The 12,455-nt window shown below is 43.6% G+C and overlaps 1 protein-coding gene across 1 annotated transcript in view; it reads left to right on the top strand.

Annotated features, from left to right (window-relative positions):
* Nucleotides 1-3,938: 3,938 nt before the first annotated feature.
* Nucleotides 3,939-12,455, top strand: part of GAP43 (growth associated protein 43) — an 82,461-nt gene continuing 73,944 nt past the window's right edge. The window contains exon 1 of the mRNA XM_066622279.1: nucleotides 3,939-4,003. Within this exon, the coding sequence (XP_066478376.1) occupies nucleotides 3,974-4,003 (30 nt within the window). The 5' untranslated portion in view covers nucleotides 3,939-3,973. The remainder of the gene's footprint in view (nucleotides 4,004-12,455) is intronic.

Raw genomic sequence — 12,455 nt, 5'->3', positions numbered from 1 at the left:
GTTACACATGCAGCAAATCCCCCCTCTCCACATCGCTGAAATTGTCCAATGGAAAGGCAGAGGCCAATACGGTTGGTTCCAGCAGCGTCGCAGGAGTTGCCAGAACATGACTGTGTTCAGCCATGAACTGCCTCAGGGACTCCGGCTCCGGATTTTGCCTCGAGGTTGACTCCTGAAGCCTTTTCCGTAACTGGATGTAGCCACAAGGCAGTGGAGGTTTGGGATCAGAGTTTTCCTTCTCTCAGATGAGCTGCCTTCCCAGGCTGACAAGCCCCATCTACCTGGTGGCTGTTTAGTCGCCTCTTACTACAAGTACAGCCAAACTGAGGGCCTATTCTTATCCCCAGCCCCCAGGAGAATGAGAATTGCATTAGATATCTGTAATCCATAGAACTACTGTACCGCTCCCAGTGTTTCCTGGGAAGAAAGAATGTATTATAACAGTTTTATTTATGTAGCATTTCTGATGAAAGCAGAATGTCTTTAGTAATGTCTTCTAGCTGATGGAGAGAACTCAACCGAAAACACTGTTGGCTTGATTTACAGATCGGTTCTATCTGTTGGAATGCCTATGGCTGGAGATCGTGGTGACAGGCCAGCAGAGAGCACTGTCTGTCAGCACTTGTGAATTGACAGTAGGGGTGGACGGTGGGGCATTTCTGGGTGGGGAGGGGAACTAAGGGAGGAGGTGGGGTGGATCCACTGGCAATAGCATATGCTAGATTCTATCCTTTTGTAAATCTCTCTGCCCATTTCCCCTCATTGGGCATACGTCACCAAAATAAGTGGTTTATATCTGAGAGCCATAGGCAGCCTGAGGGCTTATGTGAAGGAAAGTACAAATGTTTGCTTTCAGGTCACCCCCCTGCACTATAGAATGCAGCATGTGCCTTTTTGGTGTGGTTGCATTGTTGCTGGTAATGGGGGATAGGATTGGGCTGCATGTCTACTTGATTTTGATGGTGTTAAGTGCATCTTGTAGTTTTACCTAGAGTTGTTGACTTCACTTTAACTTTGGAAGCAATGACCACTGCAGTTATGAAGGGTGAACCAGGGCCCATGAAGAGGGTAAAAGTGTTACTTTGTACCCTGGCTCAGCGTCAAAAAGGGGGCCCAGAAGCCAAAGGAGGGGCCCCAGAAATTTCCTGGGATCTTACATTTTCCAGTGTCACCTAGACTTGCTTCCCACATGGGCTTGGAGGGACCGCCACAAACCATAAGCAACAGGCTGAGGAATGCATACATGACACTCCTTAACACAGTGTCAGATCTGGAAGGAAACTGGCCTGCTACAGTAGCTCTTTGGCTTGTGAATTCACTTACCATGAAGGAATGTATAGGAGCTCAGGAACACAGCTGTGGGATTACAGCTGTTGAAGAAGTACATTTTGGTCCACAGACTACATTCTAGTGTGAGCATAAATACAATGATGTTAATTTTCTGCATGGATTTTCTACATTTAAAATATTTAGAGAGACTTAAGAGTGTGTTTGGTTTTCCATATTACTTTATCCAGCTTCTAATGCTGCACGGGCAGGTAGACCTGGGCTCTGCATCAGGAAGCCTGGTAGACCTGGGCTTCAAAGGTTGTTGCCAACATCTCTCACTCTGTTTTGCCCCCTTCCCTGTCCCTGCTCTGCTAATCTCCATCACCATCCTCCCCACACTTTGTTTTACCCACCCCCTTGGGAAGGAGCCCAAAAGAAATTTTGTGCCCCCCTGATAAAATTCCTCAGAGAAGCTCTGGAATGAACAGCTGGGTGTATGAGAAAATCTCAGTGACAGATACTGATGGGCTGTTTATTTATATAGTACTTTTCAACAACAACAGGAAAGTTCACAAAATGGTTTCAATGGCAAAAATATAGAAATTAATTAGGAGAGCTTGAGGAATATGTGTGTGTGGGTGGGGGGGAAGTGATTGTATTGGAACTTTAATTTCAGTAACTCTGAAATGGCTCAGATCCATGAATTTCTTGGCTCAGATCCATGAATGTCTACATTTTCAGAGTAAGTCACTGTGCCTCACATTCTCAGAAGGCACACATAATTGTGTTCTGTCATTGTGTTTTCTGTAAGTGTCAGGATGATGTATGCATGGCAAGCATGTATGAATATTTCCATGCATGCATCTGTATGGCTATGGAAAAGAGATCAAACACTAGCAACCCCAATCCTATATGGCTGCCTTCTTGGTGGAACAGCATTCTGACATTGCTAACTGACTTATGGCCATTGTAAAATGCACTTCAGCACTGCTAGAGCACTGCTAGAGGTGTGCACTGCTAGAGCACTGCTAGAGCACTGCTAGACCACTGCCAGAGCCTTCCCATGCAAACTGTCAGATCACGCTGGACCTGCAGGTAAGTTGACAGGGCAGGTGATGGGGTGAAGAAAGTGGAACAGGTGTTGGAGAGGGCAGAACAAGAAGGCAATGGAGCGGGGGGAGAGTGGATCTCGTTCGAGAAGGGGGCTAGGTTTCAGCAGCTACTGCTGCTGCAGAATCCTAGCACCTTCTTGGACTCAATTCCAGCAAATTTGGCAGCTCTAGTCTGAGTAGACCCCTCCACATGGTGGAGACTTAGAGCGCAATCCCAACCAACTTTCCAGCACCGGCAGGGCTGTGCCAGTGGGGCATGTGCTGCATCCTGCAGTTGGGGGGCATTCATGGAGGCCTCTTCAAGGTAAGGCAATGTTTGTTTCCTTACCTCAGATTTGCATTGCCCTTATGTCAGTGCTAGAAAGTTGGTTAGGATTGCGGCCTTAGAGAGCCCCGCAACTGCCCATCCCCACAGGATGCAGCAGTAGCCATTTTGGTGTTGCTGCATCTGTAAGGGGTGGGGGGAAGAATAGGATTGCGCTGTAGATACATTAGATTCTACAAAAAAGTAAATACTGTACATTCTGAGCTCTAGTAAAACATGTTTAAATAAAGAAGTTCAGATTTTGAACATGAACTTGATCCCACTGTCTGCAAAATTTCGGTTTTGTATTAGGATGTTGTGTATGTGTTTCTGAAATGTTTGTGCACCGCACAAACTAATGTGTGTGCGTGCATTATACAGCCACATACACATACATGAGGGTTTTTTTTGGGCCTGTCTTAAAGACTCTGATCCAGTCCACCCATGTCACCTCGCATGTGTTTGTGACACAGGACATGCATTAGAAATCCACTTCCTAGTTTTCTTCCCACAGATAATAATAACAACTCGGTATTTATATACCGCCTTTCTGGTCATCAGATTACTCCTCTGACTTTATTCAAGGCGGTTTACATAGGCAGGCGTTTCTAAATCCCTCCAGGGGATTTTTACAATCCTAGAGGTTCTCTCTTTCAAGAACCAACAACATTTCGGAATGTTGCAGATCTGTGCCCAAGTGTGCTCCTTCTTTTCCAAAAAAGATCCCCTCTGGTGTGTGAATGGATTCTTTTTCAGAAACCCAGTGGCTGCTGCTGCTGCTGCCGCCGCCGCCCCCAGAGCACCCCACCTTGCCACACCCCCCTGAACCATCCGCAGCATTCCCAGCTCTACAGTGGGGAAGTCGCCGGGTAATTGGGTCCAGATTGGATGGGTTTAAATATTCATGAGGCTGGCTGGCTGGCTGGCTGGCAGGCAGGCAGAGGACTGCGAGGGGGCGGCTGCCTCGATAGTGGTGCTTGGGGGGGTGGGGAAGTGACTAGTCACTGAGAGCTGCCTGTGAACGATTCTGGGAAAGGGAGCGCGCGAGAGGAGAGCATGTGTGATGAGCACTAGCTGTGGACCTTCCAGTCGCTGCTGACTGCCCTGCCTGGTGTATGTGTGTGCGCGCAAGAGAGAGGGAGTGAGTGAGTGAGAGAGAGAGAGAGAGAGAGAGAGAAGGAGGGAGTGGAGAGGGTGGGGGGCGAGATCAGAGAGAGGAGGAAAAAGGAGAGGAGAAGGAAGGAAGGAAGGAACCACAAGGAAGGAAGAAAGGGGATACAATACAATCATGCTGTGCTGTATGAGAAGAACAAAACAGGTAGAGCTTCTGCTTCTTTTTGCTGAGGAGATGCCCAGGCTCTTGGCTGGGCATCTTTGGTGGGCATTTTTGTCGGTGCAGGGGGGAGAGGGCCATTTGGGACTGCCTTTCTTGAGCATCTTCCCTCTGAAGGCTCAGTTCACACCCCTTCCATCAATGCAGGGGTGTGTGTGTGTCTGATTTTCTTTCTTGCCTGTGGGAACCGGGGGAGAGGTGGGGGGGGGGAAAGCAGCCTAATGATCAGAATTGGGGAGGCACTGGGGGATGCCTTCTTCTCCCCCTTAGACAGACACCTGGGGGGGGGGAAGCTGTGGGAAGATGCACTGCATGGGGGATTGCCTATCTTGGATTTGGAGGGTGTGGACAGAGATGGGAGGAGGGAGAGATGCACTCCAGTGGCACTCTCTCTTGAAAAGGGGGGAGCAGTTCTTTTTACATCTCCCACCCCCGGAAGAAAAATATATCAGATGACTCTTGATTGCAATAAGAATGCCTTCTCTCTACGGTGGTTTGCTCTGATAGAAGCTCTGATAAGTACATGCGCTCCCAGAGAGGTGGCAACACGGGTGATAATTTTTTTTCTCTCTCTGAGTACAGCTCTTTTTCTGTTTGTCTTTTATAAACGTGATAGGGACCATTAAAATGGAGTGGCAAATGAATGAATTAGCTACTGGGGGGGAATCGGGGAACTGGGTTGGGGTTTCCTCCTTTGCAACCCCTTTCCTACCAGGAGTGCCTGGGCAACTGTACACCAGCTGGTGGAGAGACAGAGGACCACGCCTCTGTTAGCTCTGATGGGATGGGGAAAGATGGAATAGTATGAACTTGGAGGAAACCAGTTCATCTCCTATTGGTCCCATATGGTTTGGGATTTTTTTGAGGGGGTGGGAAGGTTGAGAAGGCATCTCGTTTTCAGCAATTAAAAAAGGTTTAGCCTAAAGAAAAATGAAAAAGCAAAACACCCATCCTCAGATTACCTCCTGCCCCTCCCCCTGGCACACCTTTCATGTTAACCTAATACATTTGAGAGTGGAAATTCTGCTCCAGATCCTTCTTTGTGGAGCTCTGCATGGGTTGATCTTATGTCATATGGACTGACTCTTGATTTGTTCAGACTGGAACAACATTTTGGCCTCTCATTTCTGGGGAAAAAAAGCTTTTCAAAATATATGTATAGGTTGAATATCTGTTTGAAAAGCAATCTCCACGGAATGTTAGTATTCTAACATTCTTTAGTTGCTTCTTCCAGTATATCTAACACAACGTTCCATAATGCAGTATTCTGAAGAAGAAGAAAAAACCCAAACCTGATGGAAGCTGTGGTGGTTTGAGTGATTACCTTGGAATACTGTATCATTGAGAACACTGAGATGTAGGATGCATTGCTGAACCACCATGTATGTTGGGAAGCTGGTATCGATCACTAGGGTGGGGTTGGTGACTGGGAAATCCCACTTGCATTAGCATTGATTCCCCATGCATGTTTAAGGCACTCTCCAGTTGGTGAGACATTTGCTAGAGACCTGAAGCAAAGTGGACACAGAACATGTTGCAGCAGGCAGCCAGTAGAGCACATTCAGTAGCCATATGGGGGATAAAAAGGGAGGGGGAAAGCAGAGAGAAAGGCATAATGACCGCAGTGAGTGGAGAGACTTAGCAAATGTTCAAATGAGGGAGTATCAATTGAGGGAGTATCCTCTGGAGGTGCTGGAAATGTTAGGCTATGAGAGCCATTTTCACCATCTTTGCAAGACTGAATGACAGCACATGGCTAAAACTCTGCTCACCTTACTCCTTGCAAGCTTATAGTCCTTTTATTTTTACATTTACCGGTTTTCATGTATACATTTATGTGGCAGCTAAGCTTCTAGCCCAGAAAAACACAGACATTGGCATGGTCACCAGCCACACCCCTTACACACACACCCCTGTAGACCATTTCCATATTCAAGCACACATTCAGCAATTCTGCCCCTCAAACTATATGTATCAATATACATTTCAATGCATAGAGTTTTGCAGACACAAAGAGACACACCCATTCACAGTCCCACTCATTCTTACCCATGCGTGTGGATTCATATACACGCAGACATCACTGCACACATGTGCAAACCTCTATTCAGGCACACCCATGCAGCTCCATTCAGACTCTTACATTCATATTGCATGCATACATGCGTGCAAATTAAATTTACAAAACGCACTGATGTCTAAAAGTTAGGAAACTATTCCTGAACAGCTTTAATTGGAAACAGGGAGGAATTTCTCCCCAGCATGCTTGTACTTCTTTCCCTCTCTCTCCACAATCGTTTTGAAAAGGAGAGCAGTGGTGAGAAATGACCGTTATCCAAACAGGGTGTTTCTGAAATATGAGCAGGTTACCTTACCATGTGGAGAATCCTGCCTTGTATTTTTGCCAGTAAAGGACAATTTTGGGGCCAGGGGCTGGGAAATGACAGCAATTTAGGCTGCAGTTGTATGTGCACTTACCGTAAGCCCCACTGAACACAGTGAAATTTGCTTCTAAGTAAACATATATAGGATTGCACAGATCAGTACATCTGTATGTGCATTTGTTTGCTCCTTTTTTGGTCATGTATAATGTGTGTATCTGCGTACAGAAGCACATGCACATTATCTTAGACAAATGTATACTGAAGAACATAAAACTAAAGTTAAAACCATAGATGAGTTTCATCTTGCCTTCCTTCTGAAACTTGGGTCTATAGTTTATACCTTTTATGAGAATGCACCAATAGAATCATTTTCTGGCCTTGCAAAGATGCAATCCAGATTTTTTAGCATCCCCACAGTTGTGAGATTATGTCTTAAAATATATTGTTGAAGTGTTGTAAGATGTCACAGTTGAAAAATAAGAGCCTTTATCTGGAAATATTAAGAAAATGAAACACTGAAGTTTATGGTATACTCCGTTCTTGGAGATGTCTAGATGTATTTCATAAAGTATTGTATGACGTATATATTGAACAGACTGATACTGTGTGGGCAAGTGCTCAATAATGGACTGAATGGGTGATTAAATGTGAACTCACTTTCCCCACTTGTAGTTAAGGTAATCCTTGTTTTGTCCAGTGCTTTCCTGTTTCAATGCACTACTGCTTGAGAGAAAGAGAGGTTTGAACCCTGCCACACCCATGAAATCAAAGGAAGGGGAGGGGTACAAGGAGGAGGTGAAGAAGGAGAGAGCCTGCATTTCTTTCCTCCTCCACATGAGCAGCATGGATAAGTAGGGCTGTATCTATCAAGATGCTGCTTAATGCAACTGGAGAGGAAGCAAGTGTTAGGGGACCATTTCAGTAATTACAGCCAGTGCCTCAATACTAGGAAGGCAGAAAGGTTGAGGAGAAGGGGAAAAAAGAGAGGAGTAAGCAAGGAGATGAGGTTTTATTGCTTCAAGGTGTCTGGGATCTCATTTAAATTACCTTAATTATGCTGCATAATGCAGAGGCTGCAACTTGAAAGACACGTTTGTACCTTTAAAAATGGTGGGGTGTGGATGGGGGTGAAAGAAAGCATGAAAGAGGTGGGGTGAACTGATTTTCCCTCTGGGGGAAAAAGCATCTGAGGCTGATTTTCTTCTGATATAAAGCAGCACTGCAGTAAAACTGACAGAACTGTATCCGTTACCTAGCACCAACCTCATGCAGAGTTTGTCTTTAAGAGTGACGTTGTGTGCTTTTCAAAACTTTTAATTTCAGCCTGTGAGTTGTTTTGTGGCTAGAGATTCTCAAGCCCTTAAACGGGTATGGATATTATCTTTGGGGATTTCTTTTAAATCAAAATGTCTGCATGGAAATGTTCACATTCCCTTCTCCCAATCATCTGAACTTCTTGGTTATTACATAAATGGATTTTTCTTAAATCACTTAATGTAACTCATTCCCCATTGCTTCTGTAAGCTTCCCAAGAGGTGTTTTTTTGTTTTTTTTTGAAAGCAGTTCTTCCATAAAGGAAAAGACAACTATAATGGTTAGTGGAGGATGTCATTCGTACCTAGCCTTTCCATCACTGTTGATAAATGCAGTAAGCATGTTGCATAAGGTGAAAAATCTGCCTCAACAGGTTGAGGGTGTCTCAAGAAACACTGGAAACACTAAATGTTTGTGTGTGTGTGCAAAAGAGAAGGCTGGTTTTCAAATGGAGAAGATGTATGTTTTACTGTCCCATGTTGGGAGAATTTAAAGTTCCTCTCCCCACCACTTCTTCGCAGGAAAAATATGGATCAATCCCATGCTAAGAGGATCTGTGTAACCTGAGGCTGCCCTTCTGTGAAAGGATGCGTTGATGTGATTATCTCAATTGCGGTGTTTGCAGATTATGATGAGTTCAGTGTTCAACCTTTGGCGGCAGCTGTCTTATGCTGTGCTCATCTGTTTTTCATACCAGGTCTGTGTAACACTGAGATCTCTGCCCTCTTTTGCCGTGATTAATGTGCATGCAAAATGTTCTCCATATCTCTAATTGTGGAGGACAGGGCTCTAGAAAAACTGTCAGGCTGTCTTTCTGATCTGGGTTGTTGGCCTTCTCCATGCTGAAGGGTGTGGGTAGTCCAACTCTCTGCTTGTCCGTTTCTTAAGGTGTCTAGCTATCTCTTTTGTGTGTTTATCTAATATTATACTCGCTTTTGCCTGGGTACTCTTCCTGCTTCATGGAGCAATTGTTATTCACAAATACTGAGCTTGTTTTCTGCACATGTTATGGAGGGACAATTATCAAAAAGTTCCTCCCCCCCACACGCTGTCTCCTGCTGTGTGGGATGGTATGTGATAGCTGAGAGTTTTTTAAAATCCTACCTTCAATGAGTTTGCATAGCTTCATAATGTATACCTCCCCTCCCAAAAAAGGATGTTGTGAATCAACATGGTTCTGCCTGACTTCTGCCTTTCAGAACATACATCCAGCTACATGAAAGCCATTTTCTCATGGTGCTGTCTTATTTTTACTGATGTACTCTTTTCTGCATTAATCAAAAAATTGGTATCCCGCGTTTTGGCGCCATACTGGAACCCCAAGGCAACTCGATATACTTCTAGAAACAATATCTAAAACATTAAAAAATAAAAATAAAAGACAAAAACAATCAATAACGAAAACATCAGAAACATTAAAACAAAGAGATCAAGCATGAGCATGATAAATTGCAAGATCAGTTACTGACAAGTAGGTCTAAATAAGTGTTCTTAATTGGCACCTAAAGGTACAGGAGGGAGGAACCAACTAGTTCTTTCACTGAAAGGTATTCCACAGCTTGGGTGCCACACTTGAGAAGACCCCATGCACTGTGCCCACCAATTGCACAGTGGACAAACAGCAGGGTTGTGGCACCACAGCAGCATGGCGGAGCTGATCTCATGAGTCTTTACCATCCAATTGCCTCTCTACTAGGTGGGAACAATACAATAATCAAGTGGAAAAGACCCATACAATCAGCCTTGCCTGCTGGGAGCCAGTCAGATGCTAGTCATGTGACTCAATTCACAATGAGATAAATTCATGGAAGTCTGAAATGCCAATAACTTATACTGTGAAAATATCAGGGTATGTATCCAGGTACTGGGAGGAATTCTTAAAACTTGCAATACTAGGCTCTAGTTTTGTTTATTTTTACAATACAGTGTAAGTCTGTTGATAACAGAGGATGCGGTAGTAAAGGAACAATTTTTAACCACTAAGTCTAGAGTATAAACTCATTAGTTAGAGTGTAAAATTAGAGTGTAAACTCATTAGTTCTGAGAAAGCTAGATTCACATTCCTGCTCAACCTTCCTCCTGTTGAGTTTCTACCGAATACCTTCTTCTATGCATGTCAATCTCTTTCAAAGACTCTGAGATAATGTTTCCTGACTTCACAGGGGGATTTTGAGTTTTAATTTATTTAACATTTGCATAACTATTTTGAATTCTCAGATGGGAGTTCACAAATGTTTTCAATGAGAGTCTTTTGTGGAGGGGGAAAAAAGCCCACAATTTTGCTACCCAGTAATTTACTAAAACATTAATTACTGCAGATATTATACTGCCAGATAGACATATGGCATCATGTGGGATATAGTGAGGAAGAGATGGGCAAAGGTGGTAGCTGAGATGGCGTGTGGGGGGGGGGGGGGAGGAAAAATTCAAGGAAGGGGAAGAGAAAGTGGGATGGAGAGCAAACACTGGTGCATTTGTTTGGTAAAATGCATGAATGTTTTTCCAGGCTACAATTTAGCCACAATGTTTGTTGAGCAAAGGTTCTCTATTTTGGATACAATATTCATATAATTTCTTCTTCCTATTTTCTTAAATGCTACCCCACTTTTCTCTTAAAAGACATGATGCACTTTACAACAGCAAGTCAAAATAACATGATAAAAATAAATGTAACACATTAATCAATAAAATAAGCAGCACCCATGTTTCATATCATATAAAAATCATTAAAACGACATCAGTCAATATTGAAAGCTTCCTTAAAAAAAAGAAGTCATGTTTTGGTCTGAGACTGGAAGGCATACTGAAAAGGAGCCTGTTCTCAGTGGAGAGGGCTTTATAAAGAGCTGGTGTAGTCACTGAAAAGACACTGCTTCTAATATATGCCCATTGAACTTCTGCTTAACTGGATTCCTGGAGGAATGCCTCTGATGATAACCCCAGCATTTAGGGATACATACAGGGGAACAGGTAGTCTTTCAGGTACCCAGATCTCAAACAGTCGAAGGCAGCAGTTCCCAAACTGTGGTTCGGGACCCACCAGTGGGGTGCAACTCAATTTTTGGTGTGTTGTGAAACTGACAAGCTAATAGCTGACAAGGAAAATGTATTGAGCCCTATGGAAACAGAAACAGCAGCATGTACCTCCTAATAAGGAGGTGACTGTGCCTTGGTTCACATTAAAAGGTCATGCCACCAGAATGGTCCCAATCCTAATCCAACGGAAGCAGGTCCCACCAAACTCTCAAGAAGGAAGTCTTTCCCCCCTCCAAGCTCACAAGGAAAATGTATTGAGCCTGGTGGAAAGTGCAACTGAGCCACACATGTGCATTTACTCATGAGTTGGTGACTATGGCTTGGATCTTACACAAGGCCACCTGAATACTCCCAATCCTATAAACCAGTGTCTCTCAAACTACTAGGTGGGTCGTGAGCCAATTTCAGGTGGGTCCCCTTTAATTTCAATATTTTATTTTAATATATTCGACTTGATGGTACCCTGGTATGTGACTGCATTTGGGAAAATGTTATAGACATGTACTTTTAACAAGCTACTATGTATAGTCTTTTAACAATGATAGTAAATGGGTAAGTGTGGATAGGATTGCAGCCTAGAATTGTTAAAAATTTTCCTGCTTGATGATGTCACTTCCAGTCATGACATCACTTCTGGTGGGTCTTGACAGATTCTCATTCTGAAAAGTGGGTCCTGGTGCTAAATGTGAGAACCACTGCTTGTAAACCTCTTATAAAGCTGGGTGGGTCTTGACAGAGTGTTGTTTTAAAAAGTGGGTCCCGGTGCTAAAAAGTTTGGGAACCACTGATCTAAGGCTTAAGGTAAATGCCAGTAACTTGAATTGGGCCCAGGAGCAAACAGGCAGCTACCAATAATATTCCTTTGTATTGTTGATATCATACATCCTCTTGGAGGCAGATGTCTGGACTTACCCAAATGAGAGCACCAAAATAACCTTGGAAGCATGAAAGGTACCTGGAGGATGTGCTCAGAAGCATTGAGCAAGCTCTATAGTGACACTTAAAATTTTATACACAGCTACCCTAAGCCACATATTCAACCCTAAGGTCAAATTCAATATGCTGCTGACAGACTTGGTGCTAAATATTATGCATGGGTAGAGAGGACAGTTGGTCTACTGTCCTGTGATAGATTTGGTACGATGATGCTTTCTCCACTACAGCAGTGCCTGACTTCTCTTGGGATGGTTGGGCTACGTTCTTGATACTCATCTGCTACAGAACTTTCTCCTCCAGTTTCCACTTGGCTAAGCCTTTGTCTCAAAGATAGTATCTCTCCACCCGCTTGTCATCTTTGCAGACAACTCATCCTTCTCGTTCATGGTAATGCTACGTCTCTGGAGGGAAACAGGCCAATTTGCTTATGTGGAAAAATAACATTAGGAAAATATTGATTTAACTGTCTTTAGTGCAATGAAGGTTTTGTTCTTTTTAAATAAAGTTAATAGTGCTATCTCCTCCTGCTCTTCATTTCCTCTTGCATGCCCATCAGGTCTGCATCCTATTTTTCCCCTTGTCTAGTGATTCACATTTTTATTCATTATCCTGCCTGAGAGTCCTGTCTAAATTCCTCAGCCATGTGACCTTTTTCTGTTACTTATGCCCCATCTTTTTCCATTACTGTTTCTTTTATGGCTTGGTCATTTGAACAATCCATTTTCATTCTTCTTTGAACCAAAACTACAGATATCAAAACTACCTGG

Source organism: Tiliqua scincoides, chromosome 3, assembly GCF_035046505.1.
Source record: "Tiliqua scincoides isolate rTilSci1 chromosome 3, rTilSci1.hap2, whole genome shotgun sequence".
NCBI lineage: Eukaryota > Metazoa > Chordata > Lepidosauria > Squamata > Scincidae > Tiliqua > Tiliqua scincoides.
Note: the sequence above shows the minus strand (reverse complement) of the source record. Positions and strands in the feature narration are given on the sequence as shown.